The sequence below is a fragment of the Nematolebias whitei genome, chromosome 4 (genome assembly GCF_014905685.2).
Source record: "Nematolebias whitei isolate Nwh7 chromosome 4, NemWhi1, whole genome shotgun sequence".
Taxonomy (NCBI): domain Eukaryota; kingdom Metazoa; phylum Chordata; class Actinopteri; order Cyprinodontiformes; family Rivulidae; genus Nematolebias; species Nematolebias whitei.
The window spans coordinates 49294534-49303919 of NC_056501.1; the positions used below are offsets into that span (position 1 = coordinate 49294534).

Genomic DNA, 9386 nt, shown 5'->3' on the forward strand with positions numbered 1-9386 from the left:
GAGAGACGTTATTTATCTTTGACCCACCAAAATGAATGCGGTCATTTATTTTCAGAATCAAAGTTTAACATCAAACATTTACATTAATTTGGCAAAATATGAAAATAATAACAGACAAGTTTCACAGAAAATGGGCTTCAATCACACGGCGGTGATTGAGGACTTAGCTTCAGATATTTCTAAATATCTGTACTGATTTTAGGAGAAAGGAGAGTTTAAGATGGAAATGGAGATTTATCTTACAGAGAGATTTGTGAGGGAATTAATCTGTTTGACCAGAACGTGCACGCTCCATCAGATCTCAGCTTGCGACGGTACACTCGGTTGAAGTAGATCGTTACCTGGTTGATGATAAATCAGCTCGGTATAGAATCCTTCAGACTCTTTCAGCGTCTCCGTTGAGCAGCTGAAATCCTTCGAGAGTCGTACGAGGTTGTTCAAACAGAAGTTATAATCCCAAAACGTCTCTGGATCATCCTGAACGCGTTTGCATCCAAGAACTCTAACTCCATCAACTCATCAGCACTCTGTGTGGAACTCTCAGAGCTCTGCAGCATCAGACTCTTTTTAGCTCCATTAATCTTCAGCGTCTGGCTTCAGACTTCAGACTTTGGCACTCTCCAACTCTCTAACAAGAACCGGGAAGTTGCCACATTTTAAATGAGTTGACTTCCGGGTCAATTTAGAGCTTTCTGATTCGTGGATGAATCAGAATAGAGGTGTGGTTTGTGATGTAAGATGTTATCAAATTCGAGGTCAGAGAATGAGATTGTTTAAAAACAGACAGAAAGATTATTGCAGAAAGCCAGACTTCGTGGAGTCTCCCTCTTATTATCTTCTGAAAAAGTTTAAACCTGACATTTTTTCTCAGTAAACATTTTAGTTGACCGAGAGCCGACCTTTAACATACTTACAAAACTCGCTCATTGCAGACAGAAAAATCAAGAAATGCATATTAACCTGATTTCTTCTTTGAATGAGGAATAAAAATCATTACTTACTGTTTATGTAAAATAAAATGAGTAGCTTTCTTCAACCTGTAAACATTGAGTGAACTAACACAATTTGATTATCAAACATTTGTAAAATAGTAATGATCATAGAGAATTGTCTTTTCTACTCGATTAATTCAAGAAAGAAAGTCACCAGATGGCTCAAACTGTATTTCTGGATGCAGATCAATGAAATAACAGTCTCTGTTCATCTGATCAGAATTTGAGGTCAGATCAGGTTCACTACAGCAGCGAGCAGCAGCGAGAAGCAGCGAGCAGCAGCGAGGAGCAGCGAGGAGCAGCGAGCAGCAGCGAGCGAAATTTTAGCGCAGCTGGCCACACAGACCAGCGGAGAACTGCGCTCAAACCTGCTACAGTGGACGCAATATTGTTATTGCCAACATGTAAAACCGTGTAAGGAGAACACAATAACTTCTTGACAGATTTTTAAATATATTTATAAATTTGTATTTAGGCAACTGGGGTCTAATTCTAGCTTTATTTCACAGGTTCATAGCTGAAGAAATGAGGCTGTGTGGCTGCTTATATGACAGACCCGGCACAAACTGAGCCAGCTTTATATGTTCACTTTTTATTTTGTTCATGTTTGTGCAATTCTTATTAATACATTTTTTCATAATGTTTATTGTTCTTTATCACTCCCATTATTGGATGGATGGGCTGAAAGAAAAGACGGAAACTAATTAGTTTCCGTCTTTTCTTTGAGCCCATCCATCCAGCCATTATCTTTACCCACTGTCTGTTATTTGTTATAGATAGTTTGTTGAATGAATTAGTGTAAACATTGTTGTAGGACTTTCCAATTTATTTTTCATGCACACGCAATTTTATTCTCTGTGGTGTAGTACGGGTGAACGTTAAATCGCTCCGTCATCAGCGACAGCGGGACTCAGCTTAATTGTGAACAACTTTTTTTTATATCTAAATTAAAATAGGCTTGTTCTATAGTTTTCCAAATAATTTTGCTCTAAAAATATTTTTGTTGATCAATAAACCTATTTTTAGAGTTGATTTTTTTTTTAAGGCTATTTGTTTTGTATGTTAATATCCTGACCTGTTAATAAAAATAAATCTTATATCTTCCTTTCATTACGTTTTTAAAACTATCATGTCAAACTGATTTGCTTACAAAAGCAATAAAAGCTTAATAATATAAAAAAAATATATACATATATATATATATTTTGGGGGGGTTTGGCCCTCTAATAACCGGTAATCCGTTTGGTCCAGGTAGGGATCGGGGAAAAAAAACTACAGGCTCAGTCTGGTCCGGGCTGGATTTATTGCGCTCTCAGGACATTATTACCTGCAGTGTTCCCTCAGTGAGGTCTGAACTAGGCAAAAGAGCCTTCTCCTACTCCGCTCCTGTTTCCTGGAATATCTTACAAAAAGATCTCAAGCTCTCGACCTTGACCTCTCTAAGTGACTTTAAAAACCCTGTTAATTAAGTACCTTGGAAAAGCCAATGCAGACATTTGACTTGTGATCTAACTGTTTTTTGCTGGTATTCCTCTAACTGTCCTTTTGGTTGCTATTTTGTTTTGATATGTTTAAAAAAAAGAAAAAAAAGAGAAACAAATTTGTATGCCTATTTTATGACTGTCTATTCATTCAACCTTTATTTAGACAGGTAAATCCCATTGAGCCTCGAGGACTCATTTACAAGAGAGACCTGATTATTGTTGTCATTATTGTCATCACTCTTTGTTAAGAAATCAGGTCTCTCTTGTCAATGAGTTCTCGAGGCTCATTGGGATTTACCTGTCTAAATAAAGGTTAAATAAATATTAGGCCCAAATGATAGAACCTAGAGGATTAGTTAAAAAATAGTTAATGTGAAGAAACAAGTTGCTGCACATCAATGAAGTGTTTCAGTCAAAGTGTTGGAGAATTGGATATATCTGGGTATCATATGGGTAAGGCCATCAGACCCAGCTGGCATGACACAGCTCAGGAAAGACTGAGCTGGAGGACATTGGTGATATCTTCCAGCAGCAACATAGCTGCTGTTCTTCCACAATCATGCACAACTTTACACAGCTATTTTTGGATATATATGTCGTCTTCATCTACACCATGTTGTTCTGAGGAATGATGAATAGACTGGCTGGTTGTGTTATTCACTTTATTTTATACACTGTGTGTTCACTTTTTGCATAGTTTTATATTTTATACTTTATTCACATCATATCTATTTTTGTATTTGTTCACTTATACTTTATCACACAGAGGTGAAATACTTGTTTTCATACAGTACAGCACTGAGCAGGAAGGAGGGGCCGAATCGTTTTTCTGTAGGCAGAAACAAAGAACAAAGTAACTTTCGAGACTGGCACCAAAAGCCAATTAAAACTAGTTTTTACTTGAAAGATAAGAAATATGATGGTGTGGTTGCCATGGTAACCACAGATTGATTAGGTGGTCAGCCAATAGGATAAGAGCCCCCTCTGAGAGGGAGGCGGGTCCATGAAGAGCTTATATTATCCTAAAACAGGAAGTAGCGTCAGACAATTTTGAGCTGAGCAACTTCTCAGGTGAAGTACGCCTCTATTGTCTCCTGAAATGCATTTCAGAACATTGTTTTTGTAATACTTTTAACTGTGGTGTGTATTAAAACTCTCTTAAACTAAGGTGAAGTCTCCGGAGCAGAACCTGTCCGATCAAATAAACACGCAGAGGGAAACTGGCCTCCCTTAACAGGAATGACATATGAGCTGTGCTAAGTTAATATGCATAAGCAAGTTTTTTTGTCAGTGAGAACTGAAGTGCCTCTTACAAAATGTTCACACATTTTATGTGCCTCATCTATCTGTGTGCCTTGCAGGTGTGCTGTCACTGTTGCATATTTACATCTATATGTGACAAAAACATAATCTTTACAGGTTTTATATTAAAGTGAAGCTGTTTCAATCATTTTTGAAGCGTGTTATATTTTATGTTTCATGAGATGTAATGTGGTTCAGTTTCCTCGTTTGGATTTAAACCATAAATGCTCAATCTCGTGAAAATATATTGTGTACTTTAAATGTCTCCTGCGTTCAGAAAATCAAATGGCGTCTTTCATTATATACTTAGGTAGGCTTCAGCACTTTGTACTTTGATAATGTAAACTGAAAAAAATTGCACAATGTAAGTACATTCCCATAGCAGGTCAGAAGTGTGTGTATATTCAAGCACACTTTCACTCAACATTCATTTTGATAAATACCGACATGTGCCAGAACCTGGCACATGAAAACCTTTAGTGCATATGCACATGAGGCCCCTGGTATCAGGCCAGTACTTTACCCTCCTCAAGTCCCATGATGCCTCAGCTTTAAAACTGAGCCTTATGAGTCATTTTGACGAAAGTGAAGAAAGAGGATTAGAAATATTAAAATTTCTATACAAGAACAAACTTAGAAAATCAATATAATTTTATCATCAACATTACAAAAATATAATTTGGGTTAGGAAATTATGTAAAAAAGCAATTTTTGTTTTGTGAGTACCAGATTAAATATGGCCTGACCTCTCCATATTATCATATTACCTTTTGGTAATGTGGTATTATGGTTATAGGCTAACAATGTATCAGCTGTCCAAGGAGAACATGAAAATTAGCATCCTAGCTTTATAGTAAGGGCTATTTATAGCATGTGTAATGACCGTAAACAGACAAAAAGATGATATTGTAAAAGATGGTTAAAATATACCTGCTGTTTGAGATAAGCTTTGTATTTGTCCTGCTCCTGAAGCTGTTTGGTGGGTTGGACAGCAAAAACGTTGCCTCTAGCGAACTGTGGTGTTTGGACATGAGTGAAACCTAAAAATGGGAAGAAGAAAAAAAATCTTACAAATTTGACAGAATACTAGTTTCTGAAATTTCTGAAAGACGAAACGTTTCTACGTTTTTTTGTTGTCGTTTTGTTTTTTGAATGTCCAGAGGACCAGATTTAACTTTTTTAGATGTCCCCATTGAGTTTGTTGATTCCTATAAATATTTGGGTATCTTGGTCGACTCGCATCTCTCTTTTAAGCTACATGTGGAAAACCTAGTAAGGAAACAGAAAGTTAAACTGGGTTTCTTTTTCAGAAATAGATCCTGTCTAACTCTGAATGCTAGGAAACACCTTGTATCTGTGACTTTCCTTCCCTCCATTGATTACGGTGACATTATTTACATGAACGCTCCTACAAGAACCCTGCAGATGTTGGATGCTGTCTATCATAGTGCACTAAGATTCATAACTGGGTGCAACTATCGTACCCATTGCACCCAGTATTCACTGGTTAACTGGTCATCATTAACTTCACGCAGACTCTCTCACTGGTACATTTTCATCTTTAAATCGCTTCTTACCATACCATACCACTTTATTTATAAAGCACTTAAAACAGCTACAAGGCCAACCAAAGTGCTGTACAGACAAAACAACAGGTAACACACAAAGCAAAATACAAAATGAGGTAAATCAGAATATAGACATAAAAACGATGCAGATAATGACGACAAACCAGTGTGGAGCAAACAGGATCAAAAACACAGATCATCTGGTGTTGAAAGCTACTGAATAGTAGTGGGTTTTTAAACGGGACTTGAAAACCGAGAGGGAGGGGGCCTGTCTGACAAGCAGAGGTAACTCGTTCCAGAGACTTGGTCCTGCTACAGAGAAGGCCCTGTCCCCTCTGCGCTTAAGACGAGTTCCTGGAAATGTGAGGAGCAACTGGTCCACTGACCTCAGGGAACGTGGTGGGACAAACGGTTGTAGCAAATCAGAGAGATGGGGGTGCGAAACTGTTCAGTGATTTGTAGACATACATGAGTATTTTGAACTGGATTCGAAAGTGAACCGGTAACCAGTGCAGTGAGGCCAAAACTGGTGTGATGTGCTCTCTTTTGCCTGTACTGGTTAAAAATCGGGCTGCTGCATTCTGGACCAGTTGTAGTCGTGCAATGGAGGTCTGACTGATACCAAACAGGAGTGAATTGCAGTAATCAAGCCTAGATGTAATGAATGCGTGTATTACATCTCCAGGTTCTTTTTGGACAATATGGGCTTCAGTTTAGACAGCCGCCTCAGTTGGAAGAAGCATGATTTTACAATCATGTTTACATGATTGTTAAGTTTCAGGGAAGGGTCCATTATCACGCCCAGATTAGTGACTCTTTGTTTTTCTGACAGGGTTAGAGCGGAGAGGTCGATACAGTGGTTCTATGTCATATAGGCTTCGCCCTTTAAGGCTGTCGCTGATGGGTTTATCCCGTTATGCAGATCATAAGCACTGAAAAAATTTAGTCCACGCCCACCTGCTGTGTGGGCCCCACCTGGTCCGTATAAATTACGTTAAGAGCGGGAAATCGGCTCCCATTTTTTCTTCAGCGAGCTATTATAGCACTGTCAGGAGAACAAAGAGGATAAATTGTGTAAATGACCAACCTTTGTGAAGGATGCTTGGCCCGGCAGTCGACCTCCGGTCGTCCGGTGAGTTCTCCTCCCCGAGGAGAAGATGACAGCAGTCTTATTCCAAGGTAAGCGTCGGGAACATTTCCCAGTGACAGGTCACTACACGCTGGACAATGCCATCTTGTATTTTTTCCTCTTATCGCCGACCCTCGGGGCGAACCGGATGGTTCCTCCGGGGCAAGGCGTGCTCAGCTGCAGCCCCCGCTGCTCATTCCCTCCTGGGGAGCGTAGTGTAGGTGGAGGGGGGCTGAGTGAATGCTCACCCCATCCCACCTCGTTTCGCATCGGCGATCACACCGCTCCCGGCCGACAGCGCCCTCACGGTTGCCCGGCGGAACCCAGGAGGAGGCTGACATGAAGGGACCCCTTTTTTCTACGTCCCACGCCTTTTTCCCGCCAGTTCGGATGATCGGCGGGAAGGTTGTTTTTCACTGGGCTCCACTGTGGCTCACCGTCTTGATCCATACGGCCTCGCGTTCCAACAGGACGTTCGACGGGCGAGGCCACAGACGGTTCTTTCCTGGTAGATTGGAGGAGTCGGTCCCCAGTCCGCTCCCATCACCAGAGTTGAGGGATTCACCGAGCGGGGCTATTCCTCGGTAACCCCCCCGGAGCCAAGCCTCGCGGAAGCTTTCGGAGCGAAGCTGCCCAGGTTGGAGCAGCGTCCCGTCCCTCCGGAGGAACATGAACCAGACGGTGACCACGCTCTCCAATCGAGCCCACCGATGTGTTTTTCAGGCAGCCGCAGTTAGCAACAACGTGCGCTACTAGCATATAGCATGTCCAAGGGACTGAAGGCCGCAGACCTGCCTTGGAGACAAAGAACTCCCTCTGTAAGGCAGCTGACGTCAGCTCAACATGTGTGCCTCTCCTACGGTTTGCGTGTCGAGGACTGCAGCGTGGATGACGATGATCCAACGATCCACCTGGCTTCGTTACTCCCCTCGCTGCCGGAGAAACTGCACAAGACCTGATGAAGCCCATCGCGGACGCGCTGTTCAGAGCAGCTTCAAACCATGCTGGCGAATTGAAACAGGCGGAGGAGGTGCCAGAGGCTGTGCGCCACCTCATCAAGCCGCGCGGTCCATCCCGGCCCGCTGGAGGGACCGTCGCGAGCAAGCTTCGACTTTCCACGGCCGCGGCTCTCGCTGAGTTCCACCACCAGCCCCGCCCGTAAGAATCCAGCCCTCTTCATTCCGGCAACCTGCAGCTCAGCGTTTCCCCAGAGTTCGCCTGCAAGACAGCGCTCTGGGCAAACAATCGCAGAGCTCATGAGAGAGAAGTTTCTCAAAATGACGGTCTCCGGAGGGTGTGTGTAAAAGTGACACGAAAGTTGAAATAAATCATCATTAATGATCAAAGTGTCTGTTTTTTAGCCAGTCTGTAAGCTCGGATGAGCTCACAGCGGCCGCACACATAAAGAGCCGGTGTCCTTAATAAGGTTTTTTAAACTCACCGCCGCTCCAAGACATTACTAGTCGCTTACAGGGCACGATGGTAAGTGAAAATAACTCGTTATAATCCCGAGCTGCACGATTCTCACTCAAGCGGTGTCAACTCGCACTCGTGGGATGAAACAGCCTCCACACACGAGCCGGTGTCCTTAAATAAGGTTTTTAAACTCACCGACGCTCTAGACATGACGAGTCGATCACGGCACAACGGTAAGCGAAAATAACTCGTTATCAACTAGAACTGCACGATCCTCACTCAAGCGGTGTCAACTCGCACTCGTGGGATGAAACAGCCTCCACACATGAGCCGGTGTCCTTAATTAAAGGTTTTTTAACTCACCGCCGCTCTAGACATGACGAGTCGATCACAAGGATGAAACAGCCTCCATCCAACGGCGCTGCGTTGATGCTGGCGCACACACACAGCTGCCCGGCACTACCGGCTCACATCGGTATAAATGTGGTCCGCAGGCTGGTTCGGGTGGAGGTCCTTCTCTCTCACAAGAAGCGACACCCGTCTCAACGAATGAAACGCGGGCAGCCGTCACCCACCGCGTCTCAGCGTTCGGCAACTCACGGCAGCATAAACGTGAAGCAGCTGAACGAACCCGGTAATGAGTCCCGCCTCCCTCCAGCGCGCGCCCCTCCAGCGAGAGCGGCGTGCGTCCCTCCAGAGAAAAACGTGTGCTCCCGCGGGGCTAGCAGCCTTCACTCCAACAGCGCGGCGTAAATGAAGTCACGCCCTCCGCCTCTCAACGTTCGCACAGCGACGTCAAACGCGCAGCCCCACCGCGTCATCAGCTGTCACACGCTTCGCCTTCAGCACAAGTCTCGACTTGGATCACACAGAAAACATTCCCACGACGCATGACGGCGGTTGAGGGGCGGACTGCTGACAGCCGTACAAAACGTGACACATCACTTAACGCACGTTCACCCTACGAACATTGCGTAGAGTGGCTAAAACATGCTCGCCGTTTTTTCAGATGGATGGACAGGGTTTTATGCAAATGGTTACAAATTACAGTTTGCAACCCGAACCCCTCCATTCAGAGGAGTTATAAAAACGGTCCTGTCATCATCAGACTAAATCTCATTCCTAAATGCAGAAGTCCAAGTGTTTCTGATAAAAGTAATCTACAGAGTCCCCCAACGGAGAGAAAACACAGGGTTTTTACTCACGGATCGGAGGGATGAGACCGTTTTTTGGATCTGTTGTATAACATCCAGAGAACGCATACCGATCATCCTAAAACACAGAGACGAGGGTTTTTGTTTTACCTGGATGATCTGCTGCTCCTGTCACTCCAGACAGGAGGCGCTGATGCAGGATCAGGTGTTGACATCACACCTGTTAGATCTGGGCTTCGCCATAAATTGGAAGGAAGCTCGATTTTCCCGGCCCAGACATTTGTTTATCTGGGAGTGGAATTAAATTCAACCACCATGAAAGCTCGTTTATCACAAACTAG

General features: G+C 43.5%; 1 protein-coding gene across 1 annotated transcript in view; it reads right to left on the reverse strand.

Moving 5' to 3' along the window:
- Positions 1-9386, reverse strand: part of LOC119408313 (centrosome and spindle pole-associated protein 1) — a 51651-nt gene that overhangs the window by 21686 nt on the left and 20579 nt on the right. The window contains exon 4 of the mRNA XM_037675111.1: positions 4709-4818. Coding sequence (XP_037531039.1) covers positions 4709-4818 — 110 coding nt within the window. The remainder of the gene's footprint in view (positions 1-4708; positions 4819-9386) is intronic.